Source organism: Helicoverpa zea, chromosome 28, assembly GCF_022581195.2.
Source record: "Helicoverpa zea isolate HzStark_Cry1AcR chromosome 28, ilHelZeax1.1, whole genome shotgun sequence".
NCBI classification, from domain to species: domain Eukaryota; kingdom Metazoa; phylum Arthropoda; class Insecta; order Lepidoptera; family Noctuidae; genus Helicoverpa; species Helicoverpa zea.
In genome coordinates this window covers 4,676,895-4,697,934 of record NC_061479.1, presented here as the reverse complement: position 1 = coordinate 4,697,934, position 21,040 = coordinate 4,676,895, and the positions used below count along the sequence as shown (strand labels likewise).

Genomic DNA, 21,040 nt, shown 5'->3' with positions numbered 1-21,040 from the left:
GAACAAACATACATCCTTTCACATTTATTATAATTATGTATTAGTAGGACTTCTGTCTTACATTTACTATGCACCTTAATAGTTAAATTAAGTACAGTTTGAGTATTTCTAAGTAATTGTATGAAACAATGCACATTATTGTCAGTTCAAAGTTCTTTCATACAAAGTAAACTGCACCTTATCACTGTATTTACTTTAAAACAGCTATATATATTGTTGTCATCTGACATCAGTCAACACATATGGACGTATCAGCAATATGTGAGCAATGTAACCACTTTCCATATGTGGGGTGCAAATGCAACTACCAACACGATTATATGACGAAAACTAAGTACACACGCTTAAAGTGCGATACACAAAACTATAAGTACGTATTCAAAACAAGTGTGACTCAGACACATAAAAATATACAGTCCACAGAAAACAGATTTCATAATGTTTTATCAAGTTAGGTGCACGAATTTTGGCGCGCTTTACGTGCACGGACGTGCTGAGGCGTACTTTATGGCTTTAATCTAGACTATTACGTGTTTTTCTCGAATTTGTTAGCGGAAACAAACAAGTGACAAGTAGAAATTTGAAAATACATAATTATAATATGTATAGGCAACAATACGACGCGTTAGTTGTTTATCGTGCCGTATTGGACAGTTTTAAGGATGTTAATGCCCTAAACTGATGTATAACACGTAAATATAAGGTAGAAAGTGGGAATACTTGATTGTATAGTGAAATGCAGCATTAGAAGTGGCGTGCTGGCAGTCCCAAACCACACAGTTTTAGGGTTATTATATATGAAATAAATCGTCTCTTTCGGTAGAATACTGTTTAGACTTACCGATAACGAAGTATCGAACCCGAAGAAAGAATCTGCCATTGGAATTTTTCATATATCATGGACACAAATGACATGACTTGTCACGGTACATATGTCGCAAAGGCGAAGGCGGCCATGACATTTTGGCTAGTGAGGTAACTAACTGGTACTAAAAGTAGTGAGGTGACCGTATCTAACGTAGTGCGGTGGGTATTTTACTGATATTCTCATTTGACTTACTACGTACTACCAGGTACATTATGATTCCCATGTACATTACGCCTATTATTCGAATCAAATCCCTCATATTCATAGTCGGGACATTTTCGGATAATAATCTGACTTCTTTTTAGGGTTCCGTACCCAAAGGGTAAAACGGGACCCTATTGTTTTCGCTCCTCTGTCCGTCCGTCCATCTGTCATCAGGCTGTATCTCATTAACCGTGATAGTTAGAGAGCTGAAATTTTCACAGATGATGTATTTCTGTTGCCGCTATAACAACAAATACTGAAAATTAGAATAAAATATTTTTTTTGTTTTTTTTTTTGCTATTTTTTGCTCTGGTACGGAACCCTTCGTGAGCGAGTCCGACTCGCAGTTGGCCGGTTTTTCATCTCCTTTTATTGAATATTTTTTTATGGACGGTTTTCTTATTATTGAGAATTAAAAAAAAAACAATGTTGTACCTACTACCGGTACGAGTCCTTTGAGCCGAGATCAAAGAAATTCAGAATTTCTGGACAAATTGTTTTTAAAATCTCTCGGGAAATTCTGATATTAATCTGATTGACTTCTTTTCTCCATTTATTTCCTATTTTCTATTTTTTTAAATGTTGGTGACAAAAACGTTTCGTTTTACGTCCTGAAAAAATTATATGACTTGATATGACGTTCCGTTCCTTGCATTCGCGTACCTAGGTCAGCGCCATCTAGTCATCAGATAAGAAAAGAATTTAAAAAAATAAAAAGAAAATCCCTCATTGTGTGATATTTGAAAAATTCCAATGGCGAATTTTCTCCTCGGGTTCGATTTTTTCTTCTTGTCTGAGTTCTCTGTGTGACTATGTACATAAACTAAATAAAATAAAGAAATGGGCACCTAAATGGCCGAAATCCAAATAAGAACACCTGGCATTATAAGATTGGTAAAATTCTAAACTTTAGGAAAAAATAAAAACAAAGTTTTTTTTCAACGATTTACTGTATTATAAGTACGTCCCATTAAAACAAAAGTTTTGTTATCAATAAATTAACATTAAAATGAAAAAAAAAACGAAGTAACTATATAGCTACTATAGCTACGTATTTTGAATACATAAATAAAAACATAATTTGACAAACTTTTTAAATCAATCACCAACAAGAGTAACAAAAATAAAAAAAATATAGGTAACTTAGTTTTGTAACACAAGGTATTATATAAATACCTTATCAGTTAGCATTAGGTAACTGGTATTTTCATATTAACTGCCGTTTTCCCGCGGTTTCACGAGCGCCCTGTGGAAACTAACAGGATAAAATATGGCCTATTATTATTTTTATTAATAATAGCAGTTTCGAGCACTGAAATATTTTTTTCAAATCGCTTCAGTAGTGTCAGAGCCTAGGTACAAACAAAAAAATGTTTCCTCTTTATATTAGTATAAAATATTAAAAAAAAACACTATCAATAGTGTATAAGCACCATGTTAATTACTAATCTACGATCGTACATAAAAATAAATTACTATATAACTTATATTACATATAAGAGTTTATGTTATGCACCATTAACTATAACGATAAACAAACCATAACCAGCCGCATACTTGCCGCCCATTGGTCCTATCGGTGATTCGACAACTTACGTATTTATTCTTTTCTCACATAAACAAATAATAACGAAGATATAACAAATAAATCGTACCTATTTCCCGATTTTTATCGTGATGGATTATAATTTCTATGTATCGTTTTTAAATAAACGTATATAAAGGTAAAAATTATCAAGAAAAAAAGAAACGTGAAATGCTGTCAGAGTATTAAACATAAAAATAAGTGATCCACATATTATAGCAGATATTTTTCATGAGTATTATGCTAAAAATAATACAGTCATCGTTACCAATTGCAACACAAATTACAAAAGTGTTGAAAAAAAAAAATTGTACGTACTGTATATCAAAATACCTAACACCTGTAACCTACCCAATTAACAGAATAAGTACTTTAAGCACATTATGCGAATAAACTTATGTTTTTAATCATTATAATTTGGAAAGCTCTCCCGTAACACCTAGCCAGAATTTTAGTCTGTCCATATCAGGGTTTGTAATGCATTCTATTTCTTTATCAATTATAAGTACATGTTTGCCCTTTTTCGTGTACGGCAACCATTCAGTTTCCTGGTTTTTCCACGTTGGTTTTCTGAAAAATATAATGTTTATGTAATATACCAATGGTAACACGCAAGTCATAATTTGTCTAGTCTTCCCAACTATGTTGGGGTCGGCTTCCAGTCTAAACGGATGCAGCTGAGTACCAGTGTTTTACAAAGAGCGATTGCCTATCTTAAATCCTCAAACCGGGCAAGCCAAACAACACGAGACTTTACTTTTTTTATATATAAATGGTAGCCGGTCTTTGGCCAAAGATGTTCAAATGACTCATGTCTCTCGAAATACGGAACTCGTTATGACAAGATGGTCACCCATTCACGGACCGATCGCGCCAATTGTTGCTTAACCTTGTGATGGATCAATCCGCGCAGCTTCGTCTTAGCCACGACCTCTTCAATGGAACACATAAGTATGTAATTTTTGTCATTGAATCGTTGGTTTAAATTACGTGATTTTTTTACTCACCCATTTCTAGCAAAGGTACACCAAGCTTCGGATAGCATTTCGACTATTTTTAAATCCTTTGCATCGCATTTTTTATGTTTAGTATCTCTATAGAATTGATATTGTATCATGTCTCCATGGCTCGCTCCCGCTAAATCCAAACTCCTCATGACCCTAGTATTCAAATTCCCTGAATACTGAAATTTGTATACATATACATCAACGTTGACCTTCGACAAAATCTCCGGCAAAAGCATAATTTGATATTGAAAAAATGTATCAGAAACCATATTGACGTATTCCAATTTAGTGCTATCATCAACAGGTTTACCACCGAAGTAAAATTTCTTAATTTTCTCGACAATCTGTTGGGCCCTTTTATCATTCCTTGCAATATGTAAATAATTTGGAATGAAGTAATAAAAGTCTTTTTCGTATTCTACATTGCCTTGACCGTTTTTCTGCAAAAATAAAGCCCCTTCGTGGGAATTCATGCCGGTTAGAATGGGAACTTTCGTGAATCGATTTAGGGGAATATCGATTCGGGGGTATTCGTTGAAAAATTGCTCGACCCCATCGAATTGTCGTTCGACGACTGGTAACAAATATGCGTTGATTACTGCCGGTGGTCGGCTCATTTCTGCCATGCCGAAAGCCACTAAAAGCTCCTGTATGGGCACTTCTAATAGAAACTCGTATATACTTCTTGGGGTAGTCAGGTCTTTGTCCAAGTTTGCAGCTATATGCTTCGCTTTTGCTATAGGATCATCATCTATCATATAAATATCTGCTATAGAGTTCCCTGACTGGGATATGACTTTGTGGAACAGTCCTTCTGCCATTCTGGAAGTCATGTAGGACGCTACTGCACCCGCTCCCGCGCTTTCTCCGAAAACGGTCACATTGTTGCAGTCTCCATTAAAATTGTCTATGTTGTTCCTAACCCAGCGTAGAGCGAAAACTGTGTCTTTTAATCCAGCATTACCAGGCACTTCTGGTATATGTAAGCACAAAAACCCTAGTACATTCAATCTGTAATTTATTGTGACCAAAATAACGTCATGTTTCATAAAATAATCTGGTTTATAATAGTCACCGTAACCAAAAATAAATCTACCACCGTGAACGAAAAATAATACTGGTAGTTTTTCAAGTTTTTCGCTTGGCAAACTCGGAGTGTATACGTTTAGGTAGAGGCAGTCCTCAGAACCTTCTAGATTCGATTGTATGTATGGATTAAGCTGGCAACACTTATTGCCTGGTCTAGTAGCATCTCGTACGCCTTTCCAACTTTCTGGTTCTTGTGGGTCCTGAAAATATTAAATACCAATTGATTAGAATGCCAACTGAAAAGTTTACTTGCAATGAAGACATTATTTTTTTAGCCCACAACAAAAATTTGCTAACTAACTGCGCAGGCCATACTCTCATTGACCAATGGGACGGCAATCCGATACCACCAGAGAGATCAGGCATAGGAGAGACATTAACGTGCTCTCTGATTCACGGGTGTATCAATCACGTGGAAGTTTATTAAACCTTTAAAGCGATCTTGGATCGAATCTGTACACAGCAGTCACACTATGCTACTAAACTTTAAGATAGAGTAATTATACAAAATATATATAAGTATATAAACTTACACGAAATCTCAATCGGCCGACAGGTGGCTTAGCATAGGGTATTCCTTCAAAACTATAGAATTTTTTCCCATAGTATGTTGTGCATTCTTTTCCTTGCAATGTGCCTTGGGAAACTTTTACTTGTACCAACATTTCTGCTGAAAATAATCATTATGCTGAAGCTAGTATAAAAGATGACAGCTCATCAACCTACCTGTCACATTTCTTCAATAGATTTTCAATTACAGAATTATAATAGATTAAGAATATTACAGAAGTGGAAAGTTACTGTTGGTTTGATAAAATTGACAGTTTCGGGTAGGTTGACCTACTGACATTTGTACAAGAGACATGGCCTAGCCTAGACCTAGAGGTCAGCTTCCAATCTAAAGGAATGCAAAAAAAGTATCAGTCTTTTATATGGCCATAAGGACTCCTCTATCCAGTTTTCTAACTCGATACCTATTGGTAAGACTGGTTGTCAGTCTTTCTGTTTCCTACCCATTTTATATTACAGTATATTTTAAAAATATGCTATGCTACTAACTTCATGCCATTCTTACCTACTTATTAAAGTGTGTACTTATTATAATTAACAGAAAATTACTACTAGTTTTCGTCATGACAAGGTTAAGCAACCAATTAACTTATTTAGGTAAAAAAGATTCTTATGAATCTTAATATCATTCAAGTGATGATAACTTAGAATACTTAGATTAAGCTTAAAAAGACATAAAACGTAATGAGAAAAATACTAAAAAAATAACTATTTACCTAGCTTAAATTTTCCCACAGATTTCAATAGGTAATATATACTTTGCAACTATAATGATGGTCTACATTGTGAATTAAATTTACATACATGAATTTAAAAAAGCAATAGTATATTAAGTATGTAAATTTATTACTAAATTGTATTGAGACCTTGAAGGAGAAATATTTTCTGTAAGTATGCATACAGTTAACCCCCAATAATTTGACCTCTGAGTAATTTGGTGCCGCTTTTAATCCAACATGAATTAACTAGTAGAGGAAATTAAAAACATTATTTTATTTACTTTTTTCCTACATTAGCAGGAGTTAAGAAAATACTTTCAGAGAATTGAATAATATTACAGTAGAACATTGATTACTGTATGCAGCATTTTACTGTACCTATGTATAAAATAATATTTAACTCAATAAAGATGTAATATTTTGGTGTTCAAAGTAATTTTGTATGTTATACATATTCAACACATTATTATTATATTTACTACACCAACTATATGAATATTGGATAAAAATTGAAAAATATATTAACAGTACATAATATTATTTCTGTTTATTATATTTTTATTTCATCGTCTAGACAATAAAGATAAAAGACTGCAATAGACTTAATTATCACAAAAAGATAAGGTAGTTGTAGTAAGATAATTCGTTCCAAAGTACAACTTATCTATACTAATACTATGAAGAGGAAAACTGTTTGTTGGTAATGAATGGACTCAAAAATTACTGGACCGATTTTAAAAATTATTTCATCATTAGAAAGCTACATTATCTGCCAGGAACATAGGCTATATTTAATCCCGGTGCGGGCAGTAGTTCCCACGGGACGCGGGTGAAACCGAACGAAAACGGCTAGTTATTTGTCAGTGGGTCGTCTACATTAATTAATGTAAATATGGCAGTTTTTATGCGTAACGTATCTATTATAATAATTATGATTGTTAAAAATAATTAAATCAACTTACTTTCCAGGTTTTTTATTTACAAGTTAGCAGAACAAATCCAAACACTTGATATTTTTAACCTGTTTCTTAGCTTATTTATGGTCCAAAACGATTTATTAGATGACCTTTATTTTACATTCATTCATAACAAACCCCGCACAAGACCGACAACAAACAAAATAATTTATTTTGAAAATTGAAAGTTTTTAAACATTGAGTGACAGGAAAATGTGTCATTTTGTTTGACGTTTCCTTCAACTGACAACGTCACAAAGGCGAAGGCGGAAACGACATTTTAGCTAGTGCGGCTGATACTAAAAGTAGTAAGGTTATCATATCGAACGTAGTGCATGTAGTTTTTTGATGATATTCTCATTTGACTTACTTAGTACTAGCCGGGACATTTTTATTCACCGGTACATTACACCCATTATCGCTGCTATTATAGTGAACGAGAGCTTACTAGTGAAACCGCAGTCTAGAAAATCATAAATCGAATTAAGTTTTTTTTTTTTGTAAAGATCTTTCTGTTCCGCTTTTGGGTCATTGGTATAAAGGCAGGCCTAGACGTTCAATTAAAGTGATGGCTCTCCGGTCGGTCGGTCGTGTTTGACTACCGCTGCCTGCATTGCAGTATCGCTTTGTGCAATCGCACCTTTATCCTTAATATTTTTTCTAAGTGACGTTGTCAGTTTAAGGAAACGTCAAAATGTCGTCATACTGTCAGTCAATGTTTTAAAACTCTCAAAATAAATTATTTCGTCTGTTGTTGGTCCCGCGCGCAGTTTGAAATGAAGAACCGAAAAGCAAAATAAAAGTCATGTAATAAATTGTTTTTGTACATAAAAAAGCTAACAAAAAGGTTATAAATATCAAGTGTTTGGATTTGTTCTACTAACTTTTAAATAAAAATCTGGACGTGAGTCGAAGTAAGTTGTTTTTTTTTATAAGTTTTACTTCGGAACGAATTTTTTTAAACTTATTGTCGAGACTATAAAATAAAAATATGTTAAACAGAAACAATGTTGTATGTAGTTAAGTAATATGTTTTATATATATATTTTTTTCCTAATTCGTAAAGAGTGGGAAAAAATTTTAGTAGGCAAACAGTTTATTTTTAGGGTTTCGTACCCAAAGGTTAAAACGGGACCCTATTGTTTTCGCTGTCCGTCCGTCCGTCCGTCCGTCCGTCCGTCTGTCACCAGGCTGTATCTCATGAACCGTGACCCCCTAAGACGACCCACTGACCAAGAGCTGAAATTTTCACAGATGATGTATTTCTGTTGCCGCTATAACAATAAATACTGAAAACTAGAATTAAATAAATGTTTTGGGGGGCTCCCATACAACAGACGTGATTTTTTTGTCGGTTTTATAAATAATGGTTTGGAACCCTTCGTGCGCGATTCCAACTCGCACTTGGCCGGTTGTTTTAATTATTTTTTTCCAATTACATTTTATGTCTTCTTAAGCATAATCTAAGTTATCATCACTTGAATGATGTTAAGAGTCGCAAGAATCTTGCTTAGGTACCTAAATAACTTAATTGCTTACTTTACCTTGTCGTGGGGAAAACTAGAAATTATTTACAGTTATTTATACATAGTTCTTATGTATAAGAATATAATATTATCTATAATAGCGTTAATAGAAAAGGGATAGAAGCCAGAGAGACTGACAACCAGTCTTACCAAGGGGTATCAAGTTAAGTAACTAGATTGAGGAGTCCTGTAAAACACTGAAAGTTTGCTACTGTGATCAATCATAAGGTAAGACACAGCAGGGCCAAGGCCTGCCGGGGCTGCAGGATTGTTTCCGCGGCCGGTACGTAAAAGGCCTACGACGCAACACGACGGTTTTAGTCAATAAGAGTCTGACATTCCCTCACTGCTGCTAACCCACAGCGGGAGGGGTCATTTGATGATTTCTGACGTCGTTAAAAAAAAGGTAAGGTAACGCTTGGCGCGGTCGGCCATGGATTGGTGACCATCTGGTTATAACGAGTTCTTCCGTGTTTCGAAAGGCACGATAAATAAACTATAGGTCCCGAATCCCGACTGTCATTGGTACATCTTTAGCAGTCATTACAGGTAGTCAGAAGTCAGTGACCCTGATAATCAGTATTGCTTAGGGTATTGGGTTGCCCATGTAACTAGGTTGAGGAGGTCCAATAGGCAGATGTTCCATGTAAAATAAAATACTCAGCTGCACCGTTAGAAGGCCTATGTTCAGCAGAGGACGTCCTACGGCTGAGACGATGATGATCTCGTTAGACTGAAAGCTAACCCCTGCATAATTTGGAAAAGGCTAGGCAAATTATGACTCTTGGTTCCACTACAAGACCACCACAGCTTCAATATAATTATTATTATTTTCAGCAGAAATGTTTGTACAAGTAGACGTTATGCAAGGCACATTGCAAGGAAAAGAATGCACTACATACTATGGAAAAAAATACTATAGTTTTGAAGGAATACCTTATGCTAAGCCACCCATCGGCCGATTGAGATTTCATGCAAGTTTATATAATTATATATTTTTTGGTATAAGGCTAATAGTCGCATAGCCCCCGCCGACTGCTGTTTACAAATTCGATTCAATTTTCACAAAGAAGCCCGTAGCCTTGAAGTTGGTGTTGATACACCCATGCATCCAAGAGCACGTTGATGTCGATCCTATGCCCGATTTCTCCGGTCGGGTCGGATTACCGTCTCAATGGGCTATTAGAGTGAGGGAATAGAGAGTGCACCTGTGTCTGCGCAAATACTTGTGCCCTATAATATGTCCTGCGTAGATTGCTGATCTCTGTATTAAGTTAGAGAGCAAATTTTAGTTGTGGGCTAAAAAATAAGGTCTACATTGCAAGTACACCTTTCAGTTGGCATTCTAATCAATTTGTATTTAATATTTTCAGGACCCACAGCCACCAGAAAGTTGGCAAGGCATACGAGATGCTACTAGACCAGGCAATAAGTGTTGCCAGCTCAACCCATACATACAATCTAATTTAGAAGGTTCTGAGGACTGCCTCTACTTAAACGTATACACTCCGAGTTTGCCAAGCGAAAAAATCGAAACTCTACCAGTCTTATTTTTCGTTCACGGTGGTAGATTTATTTTCGGATACGGTGACTACTATAAACCAGATTATTTTATGAAACATGACGTTATTTTGGTCACAATAAATTACAGATTGAATGTACTGGGGTTTTTGTGTTTAAATATACCAGAAGTGCCTGGTAATGCTGGGTTAAAAGACACAGTTTTCGCTCTACGCTGGGTTAGGAATAACATAGACAAGTTTAATGGAGACTTGAACAATGTGACCGTTTTCGGAGAGAGCGCGGGAGCGGGTGCAGTGGCGTCCTACATGACTTCCAGGATGACTCTAGGACTGTTCCATAAAGTTATAGCACAGTCTGGGAACTCTATATTAGATATTTATATGATAGAGGAAGATCCTATAGCTAAAGCGAAGCATATAGCTGCGAACATGGACCAAGATTTGACTACCCCAAGAAGTATATACGAATTTCTATTAGAAGTGCCCATACAGGAGCTTTTAGTGGCATTCAGCATGGCAGAAATGAGCCGACCACCGGCAGTAATCAACGCATATTTGTTACCAGTCGTCGAACAAGAATTCGATGGGGTCGAGCGATTTCTCGTCGAATACCCCCGAATCGATTTTCCCCTAAATCAATTCACTAAAGTCCCCGTTCTAACCGGCATGAATTCCCACGAAGGGGCTTTATTCTTGCAGACAAATGGTCAAGGCAATGTAGAATACGAAAAAGACTTTTATTATTTTATTCCAAAATATTTACAAATTGAAAAGAATGATAAAAAGGCCAAACAGATTGAGAAGAAAATTAAGAAATTTTACTTCAGTGGTAAATCTGTTGATGATAAAACTAAACCGCAATATGTTAATATGGTTTCTGATACGTATTTTCAGTATCACCTTATGCTTTTGCCGGAGATTTTGTCGAAGGCCGATGTTAATGTATATGTGTACAAATTTCAGTATTCAGGGAATTTGAATACTAGGGTCATGAGGAGTTTGGATTTAGCGGGGGCGAGCCATGGAGATTTGATACAATATCAATTCTATAGAGACACTAAACATCAGAAATGTGATGCAAAGGATTTGAAAATAGTTGAAATGCTATCCGAAGCTTGGTGTACCTTTGCTAGAAATGGGTGAGTAAAAAAAACACGTTATTGAATAAATTACAGTATCTATTCAATGAGATTTACTTAATTCACAGTTTAAAAAACACCTTTAAATTCACACTGATCGTGGTCCAAGATCATTACAAGATTCTTCTATCAAGTCCAAACACAGCTACGATACGATGTTCCATCAAGAAGTTCCAGTTCATATCTTCCGTCTCCATCATCAGATCAGTTCCTACCATATTGTTGTATTGTTATCAGAACTATATACAGCTGACAATTTCCCTGACGCTACGATCCTTGGAAATTTGTTATCTTAGATTCCATTTCCTACATAGTTAGTTACATACAGGTCGACCTGATAAAAGCGTGTTAATAAAAGTTACAGCCTTTGTATCGTCCTACTGCTGGGCACAGGCCTCCTCTCACACGAAGAAGAATTGAGCGTCAATCACCACGCTTGCTCAATGCGGGTTGGTGATTTCAGACTATATAGTCCAGGTTTCCTCGAGTTGTTTTCCTTCACCTTTTCTATCAGCCATTGGTGTCCAAGATATATTTAGAAAGTACATACAAACTTAGAAAAGTTGCATTATTACTTGCCTGACCTGGAATCGGACCCACACACAAATACATGAGAGGTTGGTGCTTACCCACTAGGCCACCACGACTACGACGACTGTGTTAATAAAATAATACGAAAATTAATATTTGAATTACTTTTCAGGAGACCAACATGGCGCAACCAGGAAACTGAATGGTTGCCGTACACGAAAAAGGGCAAACACGTTCTTATAATTGATGAAGAAATAGAATGCATTACAAACCCTGATATGGACAGACTAAAATTCTGGCTAGGTGTTACGGGAGAGCTTTCCAAATTATAAGAAATTATTAAAAAAATATAGTCTATTTGCAAAATGTACATAGAAATTATAATCCATCATAATAAAAAAAATCGGGAAATAAGTACGGTTAATTTATTTGTTGAAATTCTGCATTCTGTGATAAAAAATTTCAAGCATCTTATATCACAATGGGCGTGACGACAGGGTTATAAAATAGTGAGTCTAATTAGTCCGCAATTTCGATTGGCAACAATATTGGGTGATACGTGTTTTTTTTTTAAACAGAACATTAACCGTCGTACCACAAAAACTTATAAACGTCTGTAGAACACTTGTCAAAAAAATGTGACGTTGATATGAGAATAAGGTTCATTTTGCAGCCACACTTTTTTTAGACAAGTGTTCAACAGATGTTTAAAGGCTTTTGTGGTACGACGGTAAATATTTACTGACTCATACATAACGGAACAAATATTGAGAGTGGGGGGCTCGTGACGTCACGTTTATGTAAAATTTGTAGGTACTTAAGTGACGTAACACAAAAGTCAATCGTGTTGTATCTTCTTTTTGTTTGTGAGAGAAAAGAAAAAATACGTGTCCATTATTTTAGCGTTATCTAAAAGACGGACTAATTAGTTGGTTTCATTCGACATGCATATTAAGGTGGCTTGCACCATTTAACTATAACGATAACCATCATCATCCTCCGAGCCTTTTCCCAAACTATGTTGGGGTCGGCTTCCAGTCTAACCGGATTCAGCTGAGTACCAGTGCTTTACAAGAAGCGACTGCCTATCTGACCTCCTCAACCCAGTTACCCGGGCAACCCGATACCCCTTGGTTAGACTGGTGTCAGACTTACTGGCTTCTGACTACCCGTAACGACTGCCAAGGATGTTCAATGACAGCCGGGACCTACAGTTTAACGTGCCATCCGAAACACAGTCATTAGTTATAACGATAACCGAACCATTTGAAATTGTCGAATCGCCGATTGGACCAATGGGCGACAAGTATACGATTGGTTATGGTTTGGTAATAGTTGAATGGTGCACTCACCCTTAAGTTACTAAGTCCCAGGCATAATAAATTCATATTATATAGCATGGTGCTTTTACACTATGATAGTGTCGATTTTTTATCTTCTATAATAATGGTTTTTTTTTATTGTAACAAAAAAAGGTTTATTACAATAAAGGATAAAGGGATAAGGCCTTTAGGTCCGAAACTACCGAACCATTTGAAAAAATATTTCGTGTTGGAAACTGCCATAATTAATAAAAAATATAAAATAGGCCATATTTTATATCGATAGGTCCCACGGGGCGCGGGTGAAACCGCGGGAAAACGTCAGCTAATAATAAAAATACCAGTTACCCACTGTTAACTGATAAGGTACATATACCTTGTAATAAAAACTAAGTTACCTACCTATATATTTTATTTATTAAATGTTAACCTTGTTGGTGAAAAATGAAAAACGGTTTGTCAAATTATGTTTTTTTTGTGTAAGTATATTCCAAATACATAGCTGGTTACTTCGTTATTTTTAATGTTAATTTATAGATAACAAAATTTATGTTGTAACGGGACATTAGGACATACATATTATTAAATCGTTGAAAATAACTTCGTTTTTTTTTTCCCTAGAATTTCGAATTTTATATATTTTATTCCAGGTTTCCTTACTTGGATTTCTTTCAGTAATAATTTCTTATTGAGGTAGCTAAACTATTGAACTGATTTGAAAAAATCTTTTTTAATTAAAAAAAGAGGCTCATACCTACATATGGGCATAAGTAATTTAGTAGGCATTGCTGTTGATGTTATTAGATACTTGAGGGTAAAAAGATGCCTGTTTGAATAGTAGCCTTTTTTATTTACTTTTACAATAACCTGAGAATCATACAGTAACCTTGTGCTTGTGCAATTCAATTGCATTCTTGTAAAATGACAGCTATTTAGAGAAAAACAGTTCATAGTAAAATAAAACAACGATTAATTATATAACATATTTTATTTACGCATAATAATTATACAAAAATATAATTCTAATTCTATTCATTATAATTAAAATGGAAATTATGAACACTAACAATTATATTGGCACATAATATCTACACTATAGATATAAAAATAATTTCGAAAAAAGAAACAAAAATAAATAAAATTGCAAAAACATTTTTTAACGTCAGACTATGTCCAAAAGTTTTTCAGGCAAAATAAAATAAAGTAAAGAATTGAAAACAATATTTTTGAGCTTAATTTTTTTGTTTATTATAGCAAATATTATGATTTATTTTTGAGCAATTTTTCTCCGCTCAATACACTCATTATGAATTAAATTCCTTAATAGATATTGCAGACTTAATTATAAAACAAAAAAGTAAAAATACGACTAATAAACTGACTAAAACAAGTAAATAGGTAAACGTTATTAATTTAAAAAAATAATTTCACATACCCAAGTACATTATGAACCGCAAAAATATAGGTATGATAAACAGACAATTTAATTTATATTTACAATTCAATTTAAAAATATCATAACTATCTGTCTGATCCCTATAAATAAGCCTATATACTAATGGAGTCAAGGCCACGGCGGCTGTTCTCATATAAGATCAGTCAGCTGCGCAGGACATATTATAGTGCCCAAGCATTAGCTTGGGGCTTGGACTGCGGTGAACTCACTATTCCTTCACTCTCATAGCGCGATGGGACGACAATCCGACGCCACCAGAGCGAGGTCAGGAAAAAATATAGGATTATTATATTTGCTGGTTTTATGCATTGAATAGGGTACGAAACTTGTGAACAAATTCAAAAATTATTTCGCTGTTGGAAAGCTACACTATCCCAGGGTGACACAGGTCATATTTTATCCCGGTAAGGGAAAAAAGTAAAACCGTGAAAAATAGTTGCATTATGATATTTTTAAACTCAAAATTAAAACTGTCCTAGTTCAATAATTAAGTCTTAAATATCTTCAAAAATGTAAATGACTAAATTGATTGAAAATTAATAAAAATTATGGCATATAAATATTGCAAAAAAATACATGTAGAAAAAGAAGTTTTTAACTCTTAAAATAGGTATGTATGATAATAATGATTGGGATTTTTAACAATATAATAATAAATACATAGAGTATGTTATTTTATAATATTATACAACCTTTAGGAAGACAAGATATTATCAACTTTTTATATAGTAAATAGTGTATTTGATTTATTACTTTATTACGTCACATCTGTAGGAATTGTATATGTCACCGGAAAATAACAAAACTCGTAAGTTGATCAATTTTCTAGATAGTTGATCAACTCTCGGAAAATAATAAACGGCTGTTGAACGTATGTACTATTTAACTCCTGTATTTTAGTAGGTTGATTAATTTTCCGGTGACATAATAGAATCTTATTACGGGGTTCCACCAAAAATATGTACGCTATGTCGCGAGTCCACAGCTAGCATGTATTCGCGCACGGCGGTTGCAGTTTCGTGGACATTTCAGAAATGTTCGCACGCAATGTGTTACTGTTTGCTACAGCAAGTACACCAGAAGATACATTTGTGTGCGTCACAGTGCTACACACTGGTGGAATATCGGTTTTACATTTGATGTTAGAAGCATTAGTTATTCAAATTTTTAATACAAATACTAGATGAAAAAATAAATCAACAATTTCAAATACATAATGATTATGAATCAATAATTTAAAGGTAAGTTTTCTACAAATACGAACATTCAAATATGGTTACAGAAAGAAATATTTATTCTTAAGAAAATATTTGAATGGAATGTAAATAAATACTGTTAATTAGAAACTATTTTAGTGACTAATATCTACAGACTAATTGATTGTTTTCAATTTTTGGAGTGAATCATTTTTGAGTCAGTTATGGCCTTAGATTTTGAAAAAGCTGAACTGTCTTTTATTGTTTCATTTTCAGTCTTTAATAAATGCTATTTTATTTTACTACATTTGTTATGTAAAATAATACGTTTTGGCACTACCAAAAATCTTATAAATGTCTTAATTAATAGAGACTATGGAATTTTTATAAACAACTACAAAAAAATGGAATGTAAGATGTTAGTGTATTTCAATCTCAACTGAATTCTAGAATGTTGTTTTTTTTAAAGACCGAAATCCAGCACATAAAACCACTTTCGTTAAGTTTTGAAAATCTTTTACAATTCACTCCAAAAACAAGAACGCATCAGAAAATGACTATCTTACTTCTTAGCTCCAAGCGATTCGAAGAAGTTGACAAACTTATTGACGCCAATATTTTTAGGTAAATCATCTTCTGGTGGGTCATTGGCCCTTATTACATCCTTAGGAGCTCCATTAGAACGAGTCACCATCTTTATCTCATTCGAAAGTCTTGGTTTAGGCTTCTGGTCACCGTTCTGAACAACCCCAGTTACAACGGGTTCCACATCTTCAATTTTAACAGGTTCGGGTGTAGCAGGCTTAATATGAACTACGTTATCGACTTCATTTCTTTCCGGAACGACTTCGTTATTCTCCGTTACGACTTCGTTATTCTCCGTTACGACTTCATTATTCTCCGTTACGACTTCGTTGTTTTCCGTAACTACTTCCTGTATTTGGGGAACGGAGTCGTCATTACCCGTTATGATTTCGTGTGTTTCCGAAATTATTTGGTTGTTCTCGGTTATAATCTCGTGGCTTTCTGATATGAAGGTGTGATGGGATTCAGTCGTTTCGGAGTAAGTGTATACAGTACCGCTTTCTGAGATCGACTCAACGATTTTGGGTTCAGAATATATGACAGCCGTTTCTACAACATTTGATCTGGGTTGTTCCCAAATGCGGTAGTATTTGCTGTAAAGTTCATCCCAGAATTCCATCTTTTCTTTGTCCGGGTTGGTGGCCAAAGATAGCTCTTGGCCCAAGTTCAAGTAGTAAAGGTTGTCCTTGGTTACTGGCAACCAGGTGACGGTTAGGTAGTGGTTCTCGTCGGGTGTTGGATTTCTGAAATTGAGAAAATAATAGGTTATGTTCTGATTATGATACCTAATCGAAAATGTGTTGATGGAGGGAGCAAAGATTGAAATAAAATATGTAACACTAGCGCACAGGGTTTCTTCCACGGCTTTGGAGAACTACTTTCCGTACATGGACAAAAGTATCCTACGTGTTATTCTGATATGTATGCTATTACTGCCAAGTTTCATCAAAGCCATTCAGTAGTCTTAGCGGGAAAGAGCATACACCCATACATTCATTCTTAAAACCTTCGCCGTCTTAAAAACTGTTACTTGAACTCAAACTATTACTGACACTATATATTGTATGGGAATCGAACCTGATACTCAACTATTAAATGGAACAGATGGATAGTATAGATATCAAAAACTATACCTACTGATAATAGTAAAGTTCAACTCACCCACTCTTAGCGAAGTTAGTCCAAAGCCTGAGCATCCTTTCCCTCATCTTAACATCCAATGTAGTTGGTTCCACGCCCTTCTGCAAGTCATTCTTGAACAGATACCCTAACTCATCCATATGCATTGCCCTTTTCAGGCCAAAGCTATTCAAAATCTTGTTGGAAATGTTCAGCTCCCCTACGTAATCAAACTTGTAGTAGTAAACAGGTTTCTTTGATACATTAATCAAGTATTGGACATGTCTGTGAGTGTCTATATTGATGATTGCATCTGAGAGAAGCTCGAAATACTCTGGTAAACTTTCTACCCCAGTATGACTACCCTTAAAGTATAAAGTCTTAATTTGTTCGGCGATCGCCAGCGATTCCTCTGAGTTCCTCTCGATATTTAACTCGTCTGGGATGAAGACTTGCAAATCATCTGTTTTCCTCTCTAAAGTAAACTCTAAAGATGTTGAACCGATCATAATTGGGATGTCTGCGACCCTTCCAGATGTTAACAGGTCTAAGAATGATTCTGTTATAACAGCCTCGACTCCCGGGAACTCCTTTTCAACAACGTAACCAAAAGCATTTATTGTGTCCGGGAATTCTTCTTCAGGACTTAGTTTCTGATGGGCCTCGACTAGGTCTTTCGTTGATGTAGCGTTTAAGAAGTCCAAAATCTCTTCGGGATCAGTCGACTCGCATCCTAAGATTTTCGCGATGTTTCTAGCCGATTCTAGGGGATTCCTCTGTATGGACCAGTTTGATAGTGCAGTTCCAGACTGTATAATAGCCTTGCTGATCAAGTTTTTAGTTAAAGGACTAGCTGTTAGCAGAGAAACTGCCGCTCCGCCAGCACTTTCTCCAAAAATGGTCACATTCCCGCTGTTACCTCCAAAATTGTGAATATTATTCTTAATCCACCTGATGGCTTGGACCATATCTTTAAGGCCAGCATTACCAGGCACTTCAGGAGTGTTCAGACTCAGGAAACCAAGGACACCGCACCTGTAGTTTATTGTAACTACAATTACATCTTTTTCTACTAAATAATCAGCTCCGTAGAAGTCGGAATTGCCTGATCCGAACGTGAAACCCCCTCCGTGGATGAATACCATTACTGGGAGGAATTCTCCGTCTAGGTTGGGGGTGGAAATGTTAAGGAAGAGACAGTTCTCGTCACCGGTGAACTGTTTGGATCCCAAGAAGTCTACTTGTGCACTTACGCTCCCTTCGGAAGTCGCTTCGCGGATGCCGTCCCATGGCTCTGGGGGTTGCGGTGCCTGAAATCAGATGATGGAGAGAATTACTACATTGCACATATATTTTGGAACTTAAGAATTTTAGGGTGCCTCAATGATGAATGGCTTTTAATCCTAGGAGAATCAATTTTATTGCTTAGACCATTTATGACTCTTTTTAAAAACTAGTCATGCCATGAGGTATTGGGTTGCCCGGGAAAGTGGGTTCAGGAGGTCAGATAGGCAGTCGCTCTCTATAAAACACTGGTACCCAGCTGCATCCAGTTTGACTGGAAGCCGACCCCAGCATAGTTGGGAATAGGCCAGGTAGATAATTCCCTCTTTTAAGAGGTAAGGAATGGTTCAGTTTAAACCAATTTTTTTCATACCTCTTACTCTTGGTTATATAATGATGTCGTGTTCAAGATGCTGTAGCTCTTATCTTGTTTGCCGGGAGATAGTTGAGATACAGATATAACTTATCATTGTACGAACTGAATAATATTTGTTCGTGCAATTTGAAATGTGGTATTGTAAAATGGAGTAGGTAACTAAGTTATTTTTACCTTTTCAGTCTTAACTTGCCATTGGCATCTTTATTATGTTTCAAAGTCAAGGCAAAAACTACTTTAGTAAGACTACCAAAGTTTTTGATATTCACACGTAGGATTGAAAATTCTTCAAAATCTATCATCATGGGTCATGAATAATTAGTTCAGGGCTTTATAAGTCGGCTCAGCTTGAGGTCATCATTGCCCCATGGCCCACGACTTAGGGCCATCATTTTGTGAGCTTTTCATTTCATATTACGAGTATTTTTTACTATTATTTGTCAGACACATCGCTACCATGATAATGGAAAGCGGTAATACTAAAAATGTTCATCTTACCTTGAATCTCAAGGATCCTAGAGGGGGTTTAGCATAAGGGATCCCTTGGAAGCTGTAGTACGCCTTCCCAGTGGGGCTGTTCACCACTTTGCCTTGCAGCTGACCTTGTTCCACGGTCACTACCGGTGCGTCTGTCATCCTGCCCCCTCTGTGAACAAAATTGAGGAGGGTTAGTGGTAAATCAAATTTTTGGAGGCACTTTTGCCATAATTATGGCTGTACGCGCGACACATTGCGCACGGCTAAAGTTGCGTGGATTAAGAGCACACTACTACCTTAGTCAGTCAACAGTTTGTTGGGGCCCAAAGATCAGTATTGAAATTGAATGGTAGTACGCTGATAACAACGATCGGGTATTTGGCCAGTATCATACCGAATAAAATCTATGATTGCATTCAAGAAAATCGTCAATATTCTTTAAGAACATTTTTTTTATGAAGTTTCACGATTTTCTGCAATGTGCGGTCTCATGATCTGTACCGGTAATTTCCAAGTGTTTGTTGGCACTCGTATACGCGTGACACAGCCTATACAAAAACGGAGCGGAAAACCCGCTAGTGTGAAAACACTCTTAAGCATTAGTAAAATAGCCACAAGTGTTATCATGACATATTTGTCACAGTTAATAGATAGCTAGAAAAAGTACACAAGCCCAGCATTCCAAAAGCGAATATCAACTATCATTCCGAGAAAACCAAATCGAAATCAATGGAGCCGTTTTTGAGATTATCGCGAAAACAATAAAGATACGTAGATAAGAAATTAAGATAATCTATATCTTCGTAAATACTTAACGATAGCATCAATATTGATCATTTAATTAGTCAGTTTTGAATATTATAGTGTTATTTATACTTTTCAAAAAGTGAGTGATCTGATGATATGGCGGTAATTTTACTACTTTTACGCATTTGTTATGTTAAAGTGTACCTATTACATAAGTGCACACTGCACATACCACTTAATTCCTTTAAGAGGTTCATACCTGCTCCTGTGCCACATTTATCCGTCAATATTCGTCAAAATATTTGCCATTATAGGTATGTTGTCGAAATCATCATCATCATCCTCCGAGCCTTTTCCCAACTATGTTGGGGTCGGCTTCCAGTCTAACCGGATTCAGCTGAGTACCAGTGCTTTACAAGAACCGACTGTCTATCTGACCTCCTCAACCCAGTAACCCGGGCAACCTAATACCCCTTGGTTAGACTGGTGTCAGACTTACTGGTTTCTAACTACCCGTAACGACTGTCAAAGATGTTCAATGTTGATTGTCGAAATCGTTGATTCGAAGTCCAAATATTTTTGATTTTGTGAATGATATACACATTTAAAGTTAGTACCAAAATTTTTTTATGAAGGGCAATACGGAACTAAGATGTTTTCCTTCATATCACGAACTGACAAAAATCGTGCTTTCCGCGTCTATGGTGTTAAAATGACTTCAGCAAACACATCTTACATAATTTTAATGAACGATAAAATTG

At 35.7% G+C, this 21,040-nt stretch overlaps 4 protein-coding genes across 10 annotated transcripts in view; 1 reads left to right on the top strand and 3 right to left on the bottom strand.

Moving 5' to 3' along the window:
- Positions 1 to 998, bottom strand: part of LOC124643764 (type-2 histone deacetylase 1) — a 29,861-nt gene extending 28,863 nt beyond the window's left edge. For all 4 annotated transcript variants that reach the window (XM_047182837.1, XM_047182840.1, XM_047182838.1 and 1 more), the window contains exon 1: positions 842 to 998. In XM_047182837.1, coding sequence (XP_047038793.1) covers positions 842 to 880 — 39 coding nt within the window. In that variant the 5' untranslated portion in view covers positions 881 to 998. The remainder of the gene's footprint in view (positions 1 to 841) is intronic.
- Positions 999 to 3,057: 2,059 nt separating this feature from the next.
- LOC124643838 (esterase FE4-like) lies at positions 3,058 to 7,228 on the bottom strand. Of its 2 annotated transcripts, none has more exons than XM_047182946.1 (4): positions 7,005 to 7,228; positions 5,287 to 5,423; positions 3,665 to 4,953; positions 3,058 to 3,227 (listed from the first exon to the last, which is right to left on the bottom strand). In XM_047182946.1, the coding sequence occupies exons 2-4, from the start codon at positions 5,416 to 5,418 to the stop codon at positions 3,068 to 3,070; spliced, it is 1,581 nt and encodes a 526-aa protein (XP_047038902.1). In that variant the 5' UTR covers positions 5,419 to 5,423; positions 7,005 to 7,228; the 3' UTR covers positions 3,058 to 3,067. The 2 variants fall into 2 exon arrangements, with proteins under 2 accessions (XP_047038902.1, XP_047038903.1); XM_047182947.1 differs by having other exon boundaries at positions 5,287 to 5,420; positions 7,005 to 7,225.
- A 465-nt stretch (positions 7,229 to 7,693) lies between these two features.
- Positions 7,694 to 12,329, top strand: LOC124643871 (esterase E4-like). The gene is made up of 4 exons (XM_047182993.1): positions 7,694 to 7,912; positions 9,362 to 9,498; positions 9,898 to 11,186; positions 11,890 to 12,329. Exons 2-4 carry the CDS (start codon positions 9,367 to 9,369, stop codon positions 12,047 to 12,049), a joined length of 1,581 nt encoding a protein of 526 aa, XP_047038949.1. The 5' UTR covers positions 7,694 to 7,912; positions 9,362 to 9,366; the 3' UTR covers positions 12,050 to 12,329.
- A 1,679-nt stretch (positions 12,330 to 14,008) lies between these two features.
- Positions 14,009 to 21,040, bottom strand: part of LOC124643659 (juvenile hormone esterase-like) — a 35,118-nt gene continuing 28,086 nt past the window's right edge. For all 3 annotated transcript variants that reach the window (XM_047182677.1, XM_047182679.1, XM_047182678.1), the window contains 3 exons: positions 19,554 to 19,701; positions 17,438 to 18,705; positions 14,009 to 17,019 (listed from right to left, as the gene is read on the bottom strand). In XM_047182677.1, the coding sequence (XP_047038633.1) occupies positions 16,254 to 17,019; positions 17,438 to 18,705; positions 19,554 to 19,701 (2,182 nt within the window). In that variant the 3' untranslated portion in view covers positions 14,009 to 16,253. The remainder of the gene's footprint in view (positions 17,020 to 17,437; positions 18,706 to 19,553; positions 19,702 to 21,040) is intronic.